The following is a 22,032-nucleotide window of genomic DNA, read 5'->3' as shown; positions in this document are numbered from 1 at the left end:
AACACAATCCTGTCAGCAGAGAGCATAAGGGGGCTGGGGGGGGGGGGGGGGGGGGGGGGGGGGGGGTGGTACTGGGGCCTCTGATGAGGTGCTTCAGGATAACATAACAAAAATGAATGAACATTCCACCGTGAAGTGTCCACCGACCCAGCCCAGCATGAAATGGGAGTACAAAGTGTGAGCTTTCAATATTTTTATGTATTTTGTTTTGCATCTCATTTTTCTTAGTTTTATTGCACAGATCAAAACTGTCTATCTTTTAATCAGAATGTAAAGGGATTGATCACCAAAAAAAAAAAAAAAGAAGAAATCGATCATGTACTGTAAACTTGCATTACTTTCTTCTTCTGTGCAACATAAAAGGAGACATTTTGGAGGGGAAATGTTTTCTATGTTCTTTTTTTACATGCAATTACATTGAACAGGGACTGAAGCTTTAAAGCGTGCGCTTTATTTTTTGTGTGCTATATTATACAAATAGACTGATACATAATATACATCACTGATACATTGGACATTCTCTAATGAATCATTAACATGACAAAAACTTTTTTGATGCATTTCTCACACAAACCAATCATATGACTATACAGCTCACAAGCCCCTGCTGAAAGGCTTTAGTACCCATTCATTGTGATTGCATGGGAAATTCTTCAAAATTTTTCCTTTTGTGTTCTGGGAAGAAGGAAAGTCATACGGGTTTGGGATTAGACTCAATAAGGGTCAGTAAATGATAGCAGTACATTTTGAACTATTCCTTTAAGAAGCTCCAGCAGAGAATAAACACCAAACACATGTCTGCCTATCCTTCACGCAAATGCATGCAGAAAAATACACACACTCACACATGAAGTGGGGGAGGGGCTTGTTAGTCTTCAGATATCTAACTGTTGCTCTGAAACACCACGCTCCCCGTGGCCTGCATATCAAGCAAGCTAAATTCTCTGTCTTTTTTATCAACTCTTCCCCCCTCTGTGTCAGTTGGGTTGCAGCTGTTATGGCTGCTTCTAACACAAACCTCCCTGCAGAGACAAAAGAGGTTTGTTGTCCATTTTGCTGGTGCTTGTGCTCTCTCCCTCTAACCACATAAAACTAGGTTTCAGTGAGCCATAATCCTAAGCAAATTTGAAACCGGACACATGTGCATCCCAGACACAATTGGAGGATAAAAAGTAATACAAAATACATTTGTACACAAAACAAAGTAATTGACCAAAACAATGAATCTAAACCTATCCTGGCTGTATGTGTAACCAAGTCTAAACCCTCCTCTTCTCATTGCACTTCCTTATATCAATTAAATTCATGACTGCTTGACTGGTGCATCCCCCACTCTACTTTTCCTCATTCTTTCAGTGACTGGTCATTTGGCCTGTCACGCCTGGTTAAAGAGTCACAGTCTTGACTCAGACAGGAAGAGGGAGGGGTTCAAACCCCAAAATCCCCTACACAGACTCTGTGGTTGGAACTGAACTGACTGGCATAGGTAAAGTGCTACTAGTGCTTTGTGTCTTGTACTAAAGCGGCCCCTTTTAAAGACTGGTGGTCACTCAGCAAAACAAGCACGAGGCCTGAGAACATTATTGACTTAGAGGGCTATTTGTTGCCTCAGCAGAGCACCTGTTGATTTTGTTTTCCTTCTTTATCTTTGTTGCTTGCCCACTACTCTTGCTACTCTCTCTCTCTTCCTGCCTGATTGCACTATAAGTGAAAAGGTACTGAAAGCCTCGTCTGTTTGTTTCAGTTGTTCATTTACCCCCCTCTTGTCTTGTTCCCTTTGCCACACTGGTTACTAGGTAGCACGTCTCTCATTTTCTCTATCTCAGCAGTAGATTTATAATTAACCACCATGGCTTTACCTGAATGACTCAATGTGTGCATTGTTCTCTCTCACCACCACAGACAGAAAGACATATGGTGTAGAGACAGGAATACAAACACCTCTGCTAAGAAAAAGGAAAAGAGTCTGGTCTTGCCACAAAATTAAAGCAATAAAATAGGTTTGGGATGTATGAATGAACACATTAGCACATAAAGCATTTACCTAAAGCTTAACATTTAGTTAATATTAAAACTATGTTATTTAGGGAAGAAATAAACCATGTAAAAAAAAAAAAAAAAAATCTGCATGACAACCTTGTTCCCACATTTGACTTCAGTCAAAACATTGATTATTATCTTGGTAATTATTTCCAAATGTCAGTGGAGTAACCCTATTTACATTAAGTTCCTATTTATTTCTGTTGGTGAGCTAATTGAGACTTTCTGGAAGGGAAAGTGGGCTTTTCTATGGAATGCCACAGTAATGCACAACAGCTGAAACAATACCAGGCAATGGGAACAGCTAGAGAGAGCATGACATAACACACACATATGTGCATACACACTCAAATGCCAGTGTGTGATGTATAGAACCGGGTCAATTTAGAGAAATTAAGTAATCAGATTAGTCCTAATCCTAATTTAATCAACCCCTTAGTGCAAAAAATAAACTGAAAATGAGCAAACTGATATAAATGATACATTTCCAGGGAAACTGCAGATATGGAAATTACACTATAATGACATCAGAGATCGCCGAGACATGGCACAGAAATGCTTAGCCACAAAAAGTTATCTGAGGCTACAAAAACATTTAGTATCACCACGATCGTAGACTGGAAACAGGTAGAAATACAGAGTTATCAAACTAGGCCCAATTGCAAGCCTGATAAGAGCTGAAATATGTGAAATATGACAGAATTTTTCTAAGAGATTCACCATGTTAATATAACTCATTGCAAGAACTTTACATTACCTTGCAATAAGGTAATGTAATGTACAGTTCTTGCAATGAGTTATATAGTGATATTTATATAGTGATAAATTCATTCTTCCAGGAAAACCCAGGGCTAATCGTCTTATTTGACTGGGAGGCCTCAAGATTGATGAGTTAAAGGGAAACCCCTAAGGTTTGGGTGGGGGTAGGGCAGGTCATGACAGTCTCCACAGTTGTTTTTGTGGAAGAAAAGCTGTGATCTCAAACTACGTAAAAAGAGGTCGATAAAAATAGACAAACCAGCAAGAGTGATGGAGGGATGGAAGGAGTAAAGGGAGTGAAGATATAAGCGGCAAGGTTGAGGACAGCGTGGACAACCTGATTTGATTTAGAAGCCATTCCCTCATCCCAACAGCCCTGCGAAGGAATTCCCAGTTGGACAAGGGGCCCTCGCTTTACTCCAATCTAGCACTTCATCCGGGCCTGCTGGCTCAAGCCTCAGCTGCTCTGGGACAGAGCGACATGGGAGCACACAAGAGTACGTAAGGGACAGGAATTTTAAGGAGGGGGCAACCACACCCTGGTTGTGTGTACATGTGTGAGTGTGTTTCCAGGGTTGAGGGTGGGGAGACAGCTGGGATGCCGGACGCTCCACACGGACTGGAATTAGAAACATTCTCACACATGGACCTGCGGACACACTCCCACAACATACAAACACACCTTCTGTGTCTACATGTCACCCTATAGCACACGCCTGCTGATAAATATAAGAACATATTCAGACAGGAAACGCTGGACGACACAGGCTAGACATTTCACATTAAAGTCGTAAGTGTGAAAAGCCCTAGCTCTCTCCAACCGATTTCCACAACATCTCAATACGCTCATTGTTGAAAAAAGCTAAACAATGACACTGACTAATCTGACACCTTCTCTTAATACCCCGTGCCCCCCGCAGCTGCCCTGACGGAGCTTGCACAACAAAAAAACCTCTCAGACACACACACAGGATCACCCTCCCCTCTCCACCCCTCTGAGCAATGACATCATTTTGGATTTGGTGTCTTTGAAATGGAGTCTGGCTTGCATGGAGTGAGGCGAAAATGAGAGCAGACTATCTCGTGGCAGACGAACGGGCTGCACTCAAATTTATCTTACGATATTTCATTACAAAGTGGAAGACAAAAAGAGAGAAATGGGGCAAAGAAGATGGAAAAATGACAAGTGCTTGGAGCCAAGTTGGATGAATCCCAAGGATGTCTTTCTGAACGCATTTTATTCATCTTTCTCTTTTTCCTCTTTTTAATGAATGAGATCTCATCTCCTCAGCTTCCTAAAAATAACCTCTAGACTACAAATACATACAGTGGGGTTCAAAAGTCCACTTGTGAAAATGCTTCTATTGTGCATTTTTTTACTGTTACAAATTATATTCATGCAGCATTAACTGCAGTACAATAATGTTAGTGAAAAATGATATCTTAGTACTTTCCTTTATGAAAATATTTAATATACAATGAATAAATAATATAATAAAAAGAAAAAATTATATTTATAAATGTTATATTTATATTATTTTTACTGTTATATCTCACTTTGTGTCTTGTACCGTCTTCAAGAGTTTGAAATACGTGGCTGTCTCCATTTCAAGGTCACAAGACAATATTGAGAAGCAGTAATTTTCCACTGCCTTTGTTATAATACCACTGACTGAATTTGTGCTGATCACAGTCAGACTGAGCATTGAGAAAGACAATTAGGATTATTCAATAAACTCAATTCAATACATTTAAAATATATATATATATATTTCCTGACAGAAAGAGAAATCTAGTAGGAAATAAACTTGGATGTTAGAATAGTGTATCCAAGATTTGCAACATCAACACGACTGAAGCCCATTGTACTTAATATACTGTGCTGGCTGGCTTTGACTTCATTCTTGAACTCCACTTCACGCCGTATTGATTAGACATCCACTTGAGTGTCACTGTTAACCATATCGACAACACCCACTTATTCTTAGTCCTCTATTCGGTCCCTTTTCTGCCCCTCTCACTGTCTGTCTGCCTGTGCTGTGCTCTTAATCACATCTATAAAACCTGCTTTCATTTAGCACCCATGAGAGAATAAGAGAGAAAGAAAGAAAAGAAGAAGAGGAGAAAATGGGTGATGCCGTGCTTTCAGTCAACCATATTGTTAAAAATGTGTTTGAGAGCTTTATTAGACCGCTACGCCTAGATGAGGCAGGAGTAAAGCTATGAGACAAGCAAGTGGGTAGACAAGTAGTGGAAAAACAATACTCAAAAATGGAAAAACTGTGTGGAAAGACTTCAAGACTTCCTCAGGTGGTGTATGTTAATGAGGATAGGAGTTGAAAAGTCTTTGAAAACTCGAAAAGTCTTTTCACCAATGCTACATTTATAATAATAATAATAATGTGAAACAGTAATGTTATTACACTTTAAAATGTAATTTAATCCTGTGATGCAAAGCTGAAATTATTATAATATACTGATTTGGAACATTTATTTGAAATTATTATGAAAACAGTCGCCCTGATGCATATTTTTTTGTGAAAACCATAATTTTATTTCAGGATTCTTTGATTTAAAAAAAAGAAACAGCATTTATTTGAAATAGAAATCTTGCATTATAAATGTCTTTACTGTCACTTTTGATCAATTTAATGCATCCTTTCTGAATAAAAGTATTTATTTCTTTAAAAAAATAAAAAAATAAAAAATAAAAGCGTATTGACCCCAAACTTTTGAACACTACTAATATATATATAAATATGCTAGTGTAGTATATCTAAAACTATTTTATTGTCTCCACTCTTCACATGACTGATATAAAGCAAAGTGTCCCCAGCTCTTTTGTCTTTTTTCCCTCCCTTCTTACGCTTCCATATTGACACAGTGGGCGGACACAGTGGGCTGACACAGATTAGTTGTGTGGTCAGATTTATCGCAGTGTCCATCACAGTGGTGACATCATTAATGAGCTCTCAGTGTTAGCACTGAACAGAGGGATGCAGTACTATGAAAAAAAGAAGAAAAAAAAACCCACAATGGAAGATTTACCTCGCATGAAATTATAAAGTCTCTGAAGAACACAAATGACACAATGACAAATTTCACCCTTTATCCCAAACTTCTAAAAGTCTTTGATGATAAATGTTGCCATTTAAAATCTTCAAATGTTCAGTTAAAGGTCACTCGACTACTTCAATACCACTGAGTCTTTTAAACTACTCATACTGTTGTTGCTGAGCAATCAAACATGGCAGAGGAAGGAATGATTCAGTCTCAGCAAAAGACATATTTTCTATAGCACTGATTCACTCTCCTGCTCCTGGAGGTCTCGGACGCCCACTACATCCGTCATTTCCTCATCTCCAATCCTTCCCACTTCCACCTACACCTCTTTACTCTCACACTCTCCTTTCTTTCACCACCCTCAAGAGGCATGAGTAAGAGAGATAAAGACATTTCATCAGACGGACGGGAGGAAAGGTGAACTCGAGCAGCCCACTCTAAGTAAGAGCTAACATGTCTCACCTTATTCTCTCGCCACCGTCACAGAGAGGATAGGAGGAAAACAGCAAGAACATGTAGGGAAAGGAGGATTTATCAAGGGATAGTGCTTGCACCCTGCAGTAATACAAATATTAAAAGTACCACACAGATCTTGACACATTTTCCTTGCTTTTCTCTTTTAAACACACATTTGAGGGGCAAGAGCTCAGAGAGTGTGCACCTGAATTCAGATTGCTCTGTAGGTTTTAAGCTGCGAATGGGTCCACCTGAGAGACTGCATAGTCAATGAAAACATTCCTGCCTAAGCTCACAACAAACATGAGCCTAATGTAGCTGCATTATTGATCAAAATAAAACCAAAATCACAATATGGCTTAGTGTAATTATTAAATTGCAAAAGTTGTGATTTAATTAAACAAATATATGCATAGAGTGATACACTTATAATGTGCATTTGGGAACGTAGCACTTGTAAAAAGTGCTTATAAACCAGCAGTTGTCAACAAAAGAGAGGGGACAATTAAAGCTTGATATTATTTTTCTTAAATACAATTTGATTTGATTTTACTGTGAAATATTACTGCAGTAATATTTATTTTTTGTTTAATCTTTTATTTAGTAATAATAAAAAATAAATTGTCCATATAGTGCATCCCTACAAACAAGCTCAACAAACCTGGAGCTTTTTTTCTAATCGCATTTTAAATACATGTATATGTAAATACATGCATGTGATTTACACAATTAGGACATGTTCCTGGATCAAAAGCCTTTGCTGGTTCAGGAACATCATCCTGCATCATCTGCAAAACATTGCCCACTGAATTTAGGGGTAGGGTGTCTGATTCAGGAACACGTCATACTTCGGTAAACCACATTTTGCATGACGAGGGCTTTGCTAGACCTTGTTTAGATATTGAGAAAAACAAGACTGTGCCACATGAGCTCATGCTTAGGTAGGCGGGTTGAGCCCCTCTGAGACTGAAGCCTTAGAACCTCCTGTGGCATATGAATATTGTTAGCTAACAGTGCTTAGCACACAATGGAATCTGATATTGCAAATGAAAGCTACAGTACACACAAAAATATACAGTTTGCTAAATATTTTCCTACCTTGAATTCTTGAAGTTGCTGTTTAATGACCTCCACTTCTGTCCCCACGACGGCCTGTGTGTTCAGCACCTCCTCTGCCCGTCCCAACAACCCCTGTAGGTCAGCCAGTCGGGCGTAGAACTCCTTAACACGTTCTTCTGCTGCTCCTATGAGTGCCAGACGGTTCTGGCCTCGCTCTGTCAGCTTGCCTGCCTGTCGGTTTAGGGCTTCGGTTTCTCTCCTGAGGGCCAGAAGATCAGGAGAGCTCCCCTCTCTACGCAGCATAGTTGTGCATTCACCACCATGACCCTCCAGCTCGGCACGGAGGGCATCAAGTCGGCTCAGGAAGCCCCTGACAGCGTCAGCCTGCGAAGCTAAGGAGTCAGCATCTCGTCCCACAGGGCTAAGGTTATCCAGCTCATCATCCAAATCAGACAGGCGGGAGAAAATGTCTCGAACATGTGACTGGACCTCTCCCACGCCCTGCAACCGGGACTCCAAGGATGAGCAGCATTGCTCGGTCTGTAGGGAAAAGAAAGGGGACACATGCAGGTAAATGGAGCTGAGATTGTGGGCCATTTCTACTATGCATTTGATGTTCATTATGCAATCATATGTTTCTAAATGTTTTGTTTAAATATGTTAATATTAATATACAAACAATAACAACATTTCACAGTAACAACCTTTTCTCTTGATTTCTATAATTTAACCGAACCCAACTGAGCTGGACGATGACATCACTGTTTTCTACAGAGCCGCTTTATAGCTGAATTGAACTCATTTCATATTTGATGATTTTTACAAAGTTATTGAATCGAACAGAATTAACACCAAACTGACCGCAGCTGAACAGTCACACTATTTTATTTTTAGAGGTGCTTTACAGCAGATTTCAACTCTGTTAGCATAATTGAATCATAATTCAAACAATGTGTATTGTATAAAGCGCTATATAAATAAAAGTGAGTTGATTTAGGTGTTATCCTGAATATTTTCTTGCCATTATGTGAATAATTTTATATAAAATTATAGTAAAAAATGTCAAGTATCTGAGCTTGACCACAGGGTATTTCTGAAAGTCTGCCGTATATATGTATACTGGAATGTGTTAGGACTATATAACCTGATCTGTAGTTTATGTCTGCGCTCATGCCGTATATGCTAAATACGACTTTTACAAGTCTATTTTTTTTACTGTTGGTCCGGATTTGTCTTGTTCATTTTTAATAGTTTGTAGTCAAAAGTGTAACATTACCATTCCTGTTATGCATATATATTGTACATACATAAGTTAAGAGTTCAAAAGGTATTGCATAACAGGAATGGTAATGGTACACTTTTGACTACAAACTATTAAAAATGAACAAGACAAATCTGGACCAACCGTAAAAAAAAAAGACTTGTAAAAGTCGTATTTAGCATATACGGCATGAGCGCAGACATAAACTACAGATCAGGTTATATATATATCCCAACTACCGCCTGAGTCCTGACACATTCCAGAGGCTCCTGATCATGTGCAGATTCTCTCACCTTCTCAGTAACTTCTTCAAACTCTTTTTCGGTATCACGAGCTTGCTGCATTAGCCTCTGGCCGCCATCTTCGCCGGCCCCGGATATCTCGGGTGCGTCCTGCAGCAGCCCCTGAGCCAGGTTTCGCAGGTACACCACCTGCGGCTGTACAGAGTTTAACAGTTCCTGTTGGCTACGCAAACGCTCCAAGCTTTTGTTGCTACAAGCTTGCGGCCCAAGTGCCTCCTGAACCTCGATCTGATGCTTGGCTGCTTCGAGCCTTCTCTCCACAGCCAGTCTGCCATCTTCAAACTCCTTCAGTCTGCTCCCCAACTCTTCTAGCTGAGCCGTGCGTCCCTGTAGTCGCTCAGAGAGGCTGTCTATCCTGCGATTAAGCTGAGCCTTGTCATCCCTCACTTCCTCTTCACCAACGCAGCTCTGCTCCAGCAGCTGATCTGCTGCCGTGTTCAGAGACTCTAAAAGGGGGCGACGACGATCTAAGTCCAGACTCAACTGTTTAGCCTTTTGCAAAGCCTCGTCTAAGGTGGCGGGATCCAGTGATGGGTGGATCTCTGCCTCCCTTTCCTCACATTCTGCAACCCAAGGTACAAGCTCATTGCGATGTTGTTGGTACAGCTCAGCACGGGACAGCGTTTCTTTTATTCGACAGTGTTTCTCAGTGATCTGTTGGTTCATGGCCTCCCAGTCTTGCCGTAAGGTGTTTAATCGAGTCTGTAGGGCTAATCGCTCATCTCCAGCAGGGAGGGATGCCAGTAGAGATGCCCCCTCGGCCTGGATGAGCTCATAGGATCCACGTTGTTGTGCCATGGCTCGCTGGAGTTCCTCTTGTTGGGCGAGAAGGGTCTTCAGAGTGTCAGGTTGGCAAGGGAGAGCTTCAGAAATACCAGTTGTGTGACTCCCAGCCTGCCCATCCAACCAGCCACGAAGCTCGTCAAACATCTGTTGGAACTGTTGAGTGCTGGAAAGGGCGGCCTGCAGCTGGGACAAGCCATCAGCTGAAAGACAGCAGTGAGAGGGATGGTTACTATTAAATACAGTACATGCACAAAACCATATATTATGGCAGGGTGAGAGATTATTGGGGTTTGGAGCAAAAATGCCACCAAAACTAACAGAAAAGCCTCTGCACAGTTAAACTAAATCAATTACTACTAAAGTTTATATAATAATAAATACTATTATTAATACATTTATGTAGTCTATTTACATTATGCAGTTTTTTGTGTAAATACATGTATTCCACCTTTCCATAAACATTAATACCATGTCAGATGCAGCTTCTTTTCTACCTTTGCAGTGTAAAATGGCTTTTGTTGATGTTGATACAATTTTACTGGTAACAGTCTATAGTATTCTAATTGATTTAAAAAATTGGTTAAATATAATTATTTTAAATAAAAGACAACACAAATACATTTAATAAGAAAATTATAAATTTGATTCAAATTCCAGTGGGCAAATATTGCCCCTTAAAGGTATAGTGGACAATTTTCTTTTTCCGGGTGGATCATCAAGACTATTGGTCCTCCTAGATGTCAATCATTCTGGTGATATGTTTACGTAAGGCCGTCGTACGTGCTCGTCCCTAGGTAGTTTTCGCTTTCTGCGCATGCGCACTTTCAGGTGTATGTGTGTGGTGAGCTACGGTTTCAGCCATTCATTGAAGCTCGCCGTTCTCACCGGGTTTTTTCAAAATGTTTGAGGGTCGCAAGAGAAAAAGTGTCTACGAATTGTATGACAAGAAGAGAAAGGCCTCTGAAGAAAGAAACAAGACCAGAGTGTTTTTGGGAGAATATTTCACACGCTGGCGTGCGCTAAAAGCACAGGTTGGGCTTCCCACTGATGCCTCAGTCGCGAAGTTTCTACTCGACAGGTAAAGTTTGGCATGCTTTTAGAGAAATCCATTTAAAGTCACTGCTAGTAAAAGTTAATGTAAGCTATGATTAGCGATGCTAGCCCTGGCACAAGTCACGCACCGACAGCAACTTGTAAACAGAGCGTGCACGAGGAGAACTAGGCTCGTGCATGCTCTCTCGTGCACACGTTTAATAGGCGTTCCCTCTCGGGAGCAGGTAGAGTGTTGCGCATGTGCATTTTTTCAAAAAGTGGAGAGGGCAGTTCTTTTCTAAAATTCGGGAAAATCCTCCACTATACCTTTAATGGAAAAGTTCATTTCTGACCCTGCATTTCGGTAAATGTTACTCACCAGCCCGTTCTTCTAGGTTCTTGAGGGGGCCGCTCACACTCTCCAGTCTCTTGTGTAACTCATCTCTGAGATACGGTTCGGCCACAATTGTGCTGAGCTCCTCACACAGCTGCTCAGCCTGGGCCAGTTGACCCCGTCTCTGTTCCAGCTCAGAGCGGATCTCCCCTGTTTCCTGAAGCCTACGGCGTAGGGCTTCGGGTTGAGCGCTTAGAGAGGCCTGCGCATCTAGCCTCTCGCCTAGATTGGCCACACTCTGAGAGAGCTCCCTGAGAAGGGCCAGGTAGTGCTCGCTGGTTCCCTGTGCCTGGTCGATCTTCTGCGAGCGGCCCGTGAGGCGAGAGGTGAGGTCTCCCCACTGCTGTGAAATGTCTGCCAGCTCCTGCCTCACCTCCTCTAGGTCCTGTTCATCTCTAGAACCCTCGTCTCCAGTCGGAGAGAGGATTCCCTCTGCCGCCTGAGTCAGCTGGTCAAACTGGGGTTGCCGTGTCTCAAACTCACGTAGCATGAACTGACGGGATAAAGAAATACATTTAAATTGACTTCTGGTGGTGAAAGCAATTAGTTTTGAGTACAAAATGTAAAAAAAAAAATATATATATATATATATTTCAATGAAAGGCATGATATTGATTGAAAAATTAAAGATTAGATGTCCACACACTGGATAGATGCCAGCACAGCTCTATTAAGTTTATTATTAATAAAACAGCACAATGTCTTCATCAGAAACAACTCTTTATAGGCACAGGTGATATCCAATGATAAAAATGTTTTAATAAACATTTACATGAACTATTCCGTGAAAAAAAAGAAAGAAAAAAAAAACCTTATCAGTAAGGGTGTCTAAATTGCTCTTTTGAAGTAGGACTGCATTTAAAGGTGGAACCTTTCTATGGTACCCTACAATGTAACACTTTCAGTGTTTTAGATTGTATTTAACAACCTGTATTTAATGAATATTGTGTAAAGACCCCTATACTGTGATGGTCATAGATTTGTTGTCCAGGAGGGTAATTTGGTAGACAAAACAGGAAGAATATCATTAAAAACCTGTTTACCTGTACTTGCTGTTTCTGTGTGTTGAGCATGTTGGGGTCGATACTCAGAGGGCCTAATACACTCATCATCAGCTCTTTCTCTCGCAGCCATGGTCCTAATTGACTGGCTGCTGCTGCAAAACTACCCAGCCTATCAGCACACGCCTCCAATTCAGTCTGCCTCTGTGCTGCATTCTGATTGGCTTTCGTCCACCGTGAGTCTAGAAGAGAGGGCAATATTTAGAACAAATATTAGGGATGTCCCGATCCGATCTCGTGATCGGAAATCGGGCCCGATCACGTGTTTTCAGACTCGATCGGAATCGGACGTTACCTCCCGATCAGGACTCGGATATATATGTATATATATTCTCATTATTTTTTAACACATATATGGTTATGCGGTGGCACAGAGTTACGCCGTTTTCACACTGCACGCATTAGCAGAGCGTAAGCAGCGCAGGAGCAGTGCGTATGGTGAGCAGGAGCAGGACACGCGCGTTTTGCTTTCACACTGGCAGCGTTTGTCACGCGCGGCTGAACCGCGGGTTGTGTAGGCTACAGACAGAGTACTCTATAATGGATAAGTTGGCATTGCTTTATTTCGTTTTCAAATACATTTAAGAGAAAAGACTTGTCAAGAAGCTTATTTTATTAATAATTTCATTTATATAACTTTTGGTTCATCTTTGTTTTTATTGTTATGGCAACAAGTTTGTTTTTGGACATTTGTTTTCTTTTTAAATTGCTGTTGGTCATTTGATTGACTCTTTAAAACACAATAGATATCATCAATGCACTTTTTGAATAAAACTGCGGTGTATTTTGGCCATGATCAATGTATTGTCACTTTAATTCAGCAAAAGCGGTGCTGCAAAGATAGACTCGGCGCCGAAACGATCGCGGCACTCCTGCTCTGCACTGCCGCGCCACCTCTGCGCGCGGTGTGAATGCTCTAAAGCCTGGTTTAATCTGTTAACATGGGCGGCGAAAAAAATACGCACTGCACGCTCTGCTAACAATGCAGTGTGAAACCGGCGTAAGAGTTAGGAGTGCAGTTCCTAAAAGCACATTACTGGCTTTGCAAACACTGTAGGACTTTTATTTTTTATTTGTTTACATGCCTGCCGGGTATTTTAAGTTGAGGTGCTATTTGTTTATATATTAGACTTTTTTTATATTTACTGTTGCACTAAAGTCCAAAAGTGAAGAATTTATTTATTACTTGATTGTTCAAGCTACCTCACAGAAGTGCTCTGTTTGTTAACAGAGTTGTTGAATGTTAAAATAAGGTGAATTAAATAAAAAATAAGGAACATCCTGGATCTGTTTTTTAGCTCTTCTTTATTCTTTTTTTTATGTATTAAGTATCGGATCGGGACTCGGTATCGGCAGATACTCAAAATCAAATGACTCGGACTCGGACTCGAGGGCAAAAAAACCTGATCGGGACATCCCTAACAAATATCACAAAGACCAATTTGAATGATTTAGAAATCATGAATCTAAAATATACTTGAGTGACTGCGAATAGTTACTTAGATACTAAACGTAGCAAGAACCACAGAGAATTATGATAATGCACACAAAGCAATCTGGTTCCTTTGATTTCCTGTTCATTCAGGCAGACTTTTTTTTGTTTTTTTAAGAGCATTTTTGTTAATTTCTATTGACTCGCAGAAAGGACCAGTCAATTGTCTGAGATTTGTTTAAATTGTCTGATATTTGTTTATTCGGTTTAAATGAAGCACAAAATATGAATATTAATACACTTATTGGTATAGGGACCAAGTCCGATAAATGGAAATGCATTTAAAAACACTGTATGCAAGGACACCACATTTAAAAACACTTCACTGACCTATGTCTTCAAGCTGACGTTTCCATGTCTCAGCTTCAGGAGACTCTGGATTATCTTTTATTAGCTGCTTCAGAATGTTCTTGAGATCCTCCACTTTCCCAGAATGCTCGGCAAGCTCAGTAAGTAAAACCTGGACACAGACACCTATCTGTCAGCTCATTCACAAGGTAATCACATGGAATCAAATGTTTTTTTTTACTATGGGATAACATAAAAAGCAAAAATAAAAAAAATATATTTGCTGGCTGGATTTAAGGATAAATATTTTGTGGGGGCCTGCAGTTTGATACCCCTGTCAAGTACTCAATTCTCTTAAGATGTTACCTTGGTCTCTTGGGCTTGAGCACGCACCACCTCTGGCCGTGAGGGAGAGGCGGTCTGCCCTTGTGCCAGGCTCTGTTCCCGGGGGCCTAGCCACTGGACGAGAGCCTCAGTGCTCTGCCTGGCCTTCTGCCGCAGGTCAAGAGAGGCGTCTTGCCTACCCTTCCTCTCCCTCAGGTCACTGCCCAGCTGCTCATACTTGCAGTTCACATCTGCCACTGCCACCTGGATCTCAGTCAAGTCTGAGGGTAAGAGCGAAGAAATGTTGACGCAAGTACAGTCAGAGCAGGCCAATGACAAGGCCAAATAGTTATAAAACTGCATCATGTTTGTGGTATTTTTTCCAAGCAATGATATACAAGCTGAGGAATATGTATTCTTTATTTACTGAGCCACACACGCCATGCAGAAATATATTTAACAAATTTATTACCTTGTTTAAGTTAAATCAAAGTTGCAAACTTAACTTATACGCAAAATTTGAATATTGCATAAAATATTTGCGAATAAAGAGACATTTGTGAATAAATGTGTTCAAGAGAACAAAATCGTGACTTCCTGGGAAGTCGACGCAAAATATCTGTAATAAAAATGGAAGTTGGAATTGGGAAAGCCACTGTGGCTCTTTCTTTTGCGTTTGGATGCCTGGTGTTTGGGAACGCAATCATGTGAGAATTCTGGGAGGGAATTAAACCAAATCATTTTGATGACAGACTTTGGCTCAGGCATTGCAGAATGATCAAACTAACATTTGAAATGCTGTGCAATTAAATTGGTCTGCTGGTTAGTTCAGTTACCCAATCAATCACATCCACTGTTGAGGTTGGGCATCGAGTGATTTATTTGGTAAATGTGTTTCCATCATAGTTTATGTGCATGTCTCTTTATCGGATAAAAATGTATCCTCCTCAACTGAGAGTTATTTTTTGTGCATTTTTTGAATTTATGTGCATCTTAGTGCTTCCATCTAACGTTTTTTATGTGATATCCCAAAATTCACATAAAAGTAGGTGGCTGGAATCATAGCTAGTGACAGCTGCACTCTTGTCAAAGCGTTACAATGGGAATCAATACACTAGATAATGACTACACTGTCTGAACAAACAGATTACTTGCAAAAAGATAGTCTGAACAGTCCTTTGTATCAGATTTATGTGCACTGCGCCAGTGTCAAAGAAAGCTTAAATGACTGGACAAATTGGTCATATGCACAAAGACAGATGACACCAATCTGCACATACTTAGAAAGCAAACTAACAAAACAGGACAAGAAGCAATGCAAAGAAAAATAGGGAGAGTGAGTGGAAGGGTGAGGAAGAGAGATGCGGAGTTATCGCGCCTGGGGGTGAAACAGAAAATGCAAATGACTAATAGAGAAAAGACTCCAGAGATAAGGATGCTGCACAGCTCACTGGCTAAAGGTGTGGAGGAAGCTCACCTTTACAGGTGTGAATGCCATTAACACTGTTGGGGCTGGAAGCACCATTGAGCTGGGAAACACCTGGGAGAAAGACACACAGACACACGCTCAGACAATGCCACAATAATTCACAGGCATGCTGGAGCAGCACACGCACACACAAGCAGCTAGACAAACTCAACACAGAGGATTTAAACACACAGCCACATATACAAACATAATATGCTCAAAATCAGTAGTCTGGAAGGTGGTAGATGTGATACTTCAGCCAAAAAGTCACCCTCATGTCATTCCAGACCTGTATGACTTTCTGTCTTTCATGGAGCACATTTGAATAATGTACTGGTCGCTCTTTTCCATGCAACAACAAATGAACAGGGAAAGGAGCTATTATGCATCAAAAAGAATACAAAAGCACCATAAAAAAAATAATCATAAAAACACAAAGGTTGCATTTATTTGATAAAAAAATACAGTAAAAAAGTAGGTCCCACTTTATATTAAGTCGCTTGTACTTACATTGAAATTTATAATTTTGATACAATGGACTTATTGTGTACATACATGTTTTTATATTGTACTATGTTTATATGTACTTCATGCAATTACAGATGTAATTAATTTATGTAATTACATGTATAATTACACTGTTGATACATGTATTACACCTTAACTCACCCTTAAACATAACTATACCACCAAACCTGTCCCTATTCTAACTCGTATTCCACCTCAATAGCAGCAAAAGTGTTTTACAATACAACATGAACACAATAAGTACATTGTTAATACATAGTACTTAAAGTCACTTAATAAAAAGTGGGACCAAAAAGTAATATTGTGAAATATCATTACAATTATTACTTCAATATATTTAAAAATGCCCAGCACCCATTACTCCCATTGCTCCAGTCTTCAGTGTCACATGATCCTTAAGAAATCATTCTAATATGCTAATTTGCTGCTCAAGATTTTTTTATTTTATTATTATCAATGTTGAAAACAGTTGTGCTGCGTAATACTTAACAATTTGTGGAAACCATGATACACTGGCATTCAAATGTTTGGGATGATTAAGGAAAAAAAAGATAAGAAATTAATGCTATTATTCTTGTGGCCAGGATCTATAAGTTTGCATTTTCTGGTCCCTGGAAGAAAGAAAGTCATACTGGTTTTGAATGACATGAAGGTGAGTAAATGATGACAGAGTTTTCAGTTTTAGGTGTAATAGCTACAGACAAAGAAAAGGAACATTAGGCCTGAAACTCCACAATGTTGTTCTTCTTACCAGCCTTGTTTTTGGGGGCTGTGATGTTAATAATCAAGTTCTCAAGTTGTGAACTGGTCTTGTTTAACTCCTGAACTTGGCTTCCTTGGGTCTCCCATTCTGAGAGCAAATCCTACAAGCAAATTTATAAGACATGTTAATTAAAGCTCACCTCGCTAAAAACAGAAACTGATGTCAGAACACTGTAAATAGAGAGAATTACAGCCCTACTTTAAGCTGCTGTGCTCTTCTCTGCAGGCCTTCTGTGCTTAGGTTGGGCTCTTTGGCAGGAAGTTGCTCTTGTACCGACTGCAGCCACCTGAGGAGGGAGCCAGAGCGCGAGCGAAACTCCGCCAGTTGCTGAACGCAGCTCTGGATGGAATCAAATCTGTGAAGGACACAGAGCAAGATAGATGAATATGAACTATGAAAAAAAATTTTTGATTAGATTTTGTTAATGGTGAGTATTCACAATGCTGGCTCCAATGAGGCGACTTGTTCCACGTAAAATAAAACGGCTTTTGTGAGCCCACTTGATCTTATTTTACAAAAGTCTTATTCCTTTCTTAGTGTAAAATGTTTTTAATAAAAAAATTTTTTTTTATATATATTATATAATTCTGAGTACACCTTTAACAGCAGAAATTGGTCTTTTAAACATACAGTACCAGACATCTTTGGCTACCTATGCCTCCTATTAATATGGCAACACTAGATGCTACTATTTTAGGTCATGGTGGTGATAGATCAGGACATTGTGTGGGATATAACCCAGAGCCAGACTCCACTCCAGGCCAGCATGCCTTCTACCAATGTTAGCAGCAGCAAGTCGAAGGTCATGTCCTAACATGCTACCATTTACATATAGTTTATATTATAATAATCCCACTTCCCACTCACAAGTATTCCTAGAGATATGTGGAGTGGATTTAGACTTGAACACATGACTAACTCTTTTATGAGTCCTCTGGAAGTACATTTAAATGCCTAGAGCCCCAGTATGTCATTTTAAGGAGGGATGTGGCCAAATGGTTTCAATAACAGCGGATACAGTGCTGTCAAATTGGGTTAGCATGATTCTATTTTTTTTTTATGGCAGAAAGCATTCAGCCTCTTATTTTTGTCACATGTCAAATGTCAAAGCAATTAGAGTTGGTAGGGCACCACATTTCAAAATTAAACTATTGAAGAGAATAGCTTGGAACAAACTCACTATTGTGCTAATGGCTTATAGTTGCCAAAGGCATTGAGGGGGACAATATTACAACATCCTGAATTTGATAACAGCATTAATTCTACTTCCAGTCTGAACAAAGAAGTTATGTGTGGAAAACAGGGATATCACTGTTAATAAAAAAAAAAAAAATTAAATAAAATGAAGAAAAACTTGGAAACTAAACTAAAAGAAAAATAGAAATGTTCAAACTAACTAAAATAAGATTAAGTTGAAGCAACTAAACCTAAAACTGAAATAAAAATAAAGTAAACAAATAGCAATATTACAAAAAAAAAAAACCCTCTAAATTAAAATGACTAAAATTAAACTAATGAAAAATGAAAATATAAGAATAAAAGCTACTTCAAAATATTAACAAAAACAGTAAAAAAAAAAAAAAAAAAAACCAACACTGGCGCAAGATAATGTTTTCACAGCTCTTTCCACTCACCTCTCATTGACATTAGATTCCAAGTGTGCAAAGTCCTCAGAAACCTCTTTGGTTGTGTCCAGAAGGCTTTGTACATTGGCAAGGATCCCAGATTGGCTTAGGTCAGAACCAAGCTCAATAAATGCTTTTAATTGACTCGACTCTTGGGTAACTTCTGATTTCACCTCCTTTAATGAAAAAGAGACAAATGATGACACCTTCAGACATCGGCCAATAACATGTCAACTTTCAGAAAGTATGTAAATCTGTGGCCTAACTCTCTAACCTCTATGGTCTGCCTGTAGTCATCCACACTGCAGTCTGGTTGGCCTACAGGGCTGAGAGCCCTTTCTCGACTCTGCGTGAAGCTGCGGAGGTCTGCGCTCTGGCGCTCAAAACTCTCCAACTTGGGCAAAAGTCCCCGCAACTCAGTCTCTCTATCTGCTTGCTTGGCCTGGGCTGCAGTGTAGCGCTGACTCAAGTCCTGCAGTGCCCCCTGCAGGCCAGATGCTGTCGATGCATCTGCAGACTTCAGGAGCTTGGACACAGAGTCCGAGGTGGCATCCACGCTTCCCTGCCTCGAAAGAAGCTCCTGACGTATTTTCTGTGGGTGGGGGCGGGGGAAGCGCCATGTTTATATAAAACAAGTTCTGGTTAAAGATCTCTGATACTGATGATTATGATAGTGCATTTAACAAAATACCTGATTTTGTGTCAGGGCATCCTGAACTGCTTGAGCAGTGGGCTGGACTGATCCAGGTGATAACGGTAGGCCATCTAACCACGCCAGCAGTGCTTTAAGACCCTCCTGAACGCTGACTGATTGGGCAACAGCTGTTTGAAGCTGTTTGGCTCTCACTGATACTGAATCAGACAGGGTTTCAAAGCGCTTTTCCAAAGCATCTGTAATAACCAAGAGGAAGATTAAATTATATGCAAGGAATAAATGTAAAGTGTACAGGTCATTAGCACAAAATAAAATAGAGATCAAGTCTTGTATTACTTCTAAGGGTTTATTTTGTAATGATAACTGAAAATTATACTTTCAATCATAAAATACTTTTACATCAGAGTGCATTGATTGACCAATCGAAAATGTATATTCCAGAGAGTTGTGAAACACGCTCAAAAAGACATAGGGTGCGTCTCAATCAGTTCCCTAGTTCAGTAGTCAGGGCACTGATCAGGGAGTCTGCCATTTTAAGGGCTGTCTCAATCTCAAAACCCTTAATGGAAGTTCTGAAGTGTGAAACATAAATCATACTAGCCAATTCGATAGATGTTTAAAAAAAAAAATTTCAACATAAACATACGTCGCTAGACAGGTACTGAACAGGTACTAATAAATGTTGCAGGACACTTGAGTCTGTGACAAACGGTTCAAAAGTTATGGCCATTTGCCTTAATTTTTTTTGTTTTGGTCACTGTAGCGCCACCGTCTGGCTGATCGGAGCAAGGCCCAGAGTAGACTGGGGGAGTACTTACCGACCCTCCAAGTTTCAGGTCTCTAGGCCTTACAGTTTGACCTATTATCTATTAATAATAATAATACAATTCTTACAATTACAATAGGGTTTCAGCGCTATGCACTGGAACCAATAATTACATATTACAATATATTAAAATAGACAGCAGTCATTTTGTATTGTAATATTCCACATTATTACTGTTTTTACTTTATTTTTGATCAAATAAATGCAGCCTTGGTAAGCATAAGGAACTTTTAAAAAACACTCAATAAATCTTAGGCACTAAACCTTTCAGTTGTAGTGTATGTTCTGTTTTTTGAATGAACCTCCTTTTTGCAAGTTATTTCCTGGTAGTAAGAATGAAATTACCTGTAACATTGTTAATATCTGCATTTTTGAGAGTTGGGGATTCCTGAGTGCTGACCAGATCTTTTCCTGCTCTCTTGACCTTCTCAAGCTGTACCGAACGCTCTGCCAACTCATCCTGCAACAGCTGAGAGAAGACAGCAAAAGAGAGAAAAAAGCTCATTAATCAGGAGGATTCCTACGGGTAATGGAAACAAAATTTTGCTTAGGTGATCATTTCCATTAGTTTATCTATCTGGTCAAATTGTTTGTGAGCTTTCCTTAAATATTTGAACCAGAAAAGAATAAATAATCCAACCTGAACAGTACTGAGAGTGCGCTGCAATGTCTGGGTGTCTGTTTGCTCTCCGCTGGGTTTAAATACACTCTGATTTTGCTCCCGAGAGCTCAGCCAGGAGTCTAAAGAACCAGCCTCATCTTGGTAGTGCTGGTATCGCTCCTGGAGACCTGAGAGACGGGTGCCAAGTTCTGAGGACTGAAAGACAGAACACAAAACATTCAGCATGTCTTCAGTACGTTATATGTCATTGCAGACTGAGAGAATATGAGGCTCTTGTTTTGTACCCACCTTGCTGTGTAAGGAATTGTAGCGCTGTGTGGCATCTTGGAGCTTGACACTCACTAGCTGTCTGGTTTCCTCCAGAGTTGGATCAGTACTGCCCACCCTCTCCACGGCCCCCTGGACAGAATCCAGAACCTTCTGACCAGAGATAGTCACAAAACGCAGGTCTGCTTTGTGACAGATGACATCTTCCGCAAGCTGAAAATACAGAGAAACACGTTCTTAAAGTCCTGAAGTACACATACTGAAGTACATTTGTAATGTTAGACATCACCATCAGTATATTTTGATACCTTTTTGTGCTCCTCTATCCTGTCTTTTAGGCCTTTTCCATCTGTTTCCCCTTCCCCAAGTGAATGCAGCTCTTGCTCACTCTGATCAAGCCATGTTCCCAGGTTTCCATGCTCCTGCACAAACTTAGCAAACTCGTCTGTGAGGGCATCTACCCGCCTCAGTCTGTCCTGACAGTTTTGGAGACGCTCCTGATGCTGACTCTGTAGTCGGTCCAGCTTTGCTTGCAAGCGTTGTTTCTCCTCTGGTGGCACACTGGAGTCGGGTTGCTCCAGGAGGGAGCGGACAGACTGGGCCACCTGCTGAAGGTGAGCCTGTTGGGCTTGTAACTGCTGCAGCTCGGTCTGGTGCAATAAAGAAAAGCCAAAATGTCAAAGGGAAGACAGCACTGCAAACTTGACTGACTAAACTGAAATCTTTAGAATTGACTGAATATTCTTGAGAACTGACTTTAATATTGACATTAGAACTTTTACAACTGAATGAACTTGCTTTGAAACTGACTTTAGAATTAACTAAGCTTAATTTACACCTGAACTATAGACCTGAGTAAACTTACTTTACAACTCTAAAACTGACTGAACTTACTTTAGAACAGAGAACATTAATGCACTTTAGAATGGAGTTACCATATTGGTAAAACATTGTGAATTAC

General features: G+C 40.1%; 1 protein-coding gene across 19 annotated transcripts in view; it reads right to left on the bottom strand.

Annotated features, from left to right (window-relative positions):
- Window positions 1-22,032, bottom strand: part of macf1a (microtubule actin crosslinking factor 1a) — a 170,397-nt gene that overhangs the window by 42,341 nt on the left and 106,024 nt on the right. For 18 of the 19 annotated variants that reach the window (XM_084424338.1, XM_084424339.1, XM_084424344.1 and 15 more), the window contains 16 exons: window positions 21,380-21,721; window positions 21,093-21,284; window positions 20,823-20,999; window positions 20,528-20,651; window positions 19,393-19,592; window positions 18,976-19,293; window positions 18,711-18,877; window positions 17,275-17,431; window positions 17,065-17,176; window positions 15,795-15,857; window positions 14,360-14,598; window positions 14,036-14,165; window positions 12,196-12,395; window positions 11,138-11,645; window positions 8,932-9,926; window positions 7,417-7,917 (listed from right to left, as the gene is read on the bottom strand). In XM_084424338.1, the coding sequence (XP_084280464.1) occupies window positions 7,417-7,917; window positions 8,932-9,926; window positions 11,138-11,645; window positions 12,196-12,395; window positions 14,036-14,165; window positions 14,360-14,598; window positions 15,795-15,857; window positions 17,065-17,176; window positions 17,275-17,431; window positions 18,711-18,877; window positions 18,976-19,293; window positions 19,393-19,592; window positions 20,528-20,651; window positions 20,823-20,999; window positions 21,093-21,284; window positions 21,380-21,721 (4,425 nt within the window). The remainder of the gene's footprint in view (window positions 1-7,416; window positions 7,918-8,931; window positions 9,927-11,137; window positions 11,646-12,195; window positions 12,396-14,035; window positions 14,166-14,359; window positions 14,599-15,794; window positions 15,858-17,064; window positions 17,177-17,274; window positions 17,432-18,710; window positions 18,878-18,975; window positions 19,294-19,392; window positions 19,593-20,527; window positions 20,652-20,822; window positions 21,000-21,092; window positions 21,285-21,379; window positions 21,722-22,032) is intronic. The other variant, XM_084424348.1, reaches the window with a different exon arrangement.

The sequence above is a fragment of the Rutilus rutilus genome (assembly GCF_951802725.1).
Source record: "Rutilus rutilus genome assembly, chromosome: 11".
NCBI classification, from domain to species: Eukaryota; Metazoa; Chordata; class Actinopteri; order Cypriniformes; family Leuciscidae; genus Rutilus; species Rutilus rutilus.
The sequence above is the reverse complement of the archived record's forward strand: the minus strand, read 5'-3'. Positions and strand labels throughout refer to the sequence as shown.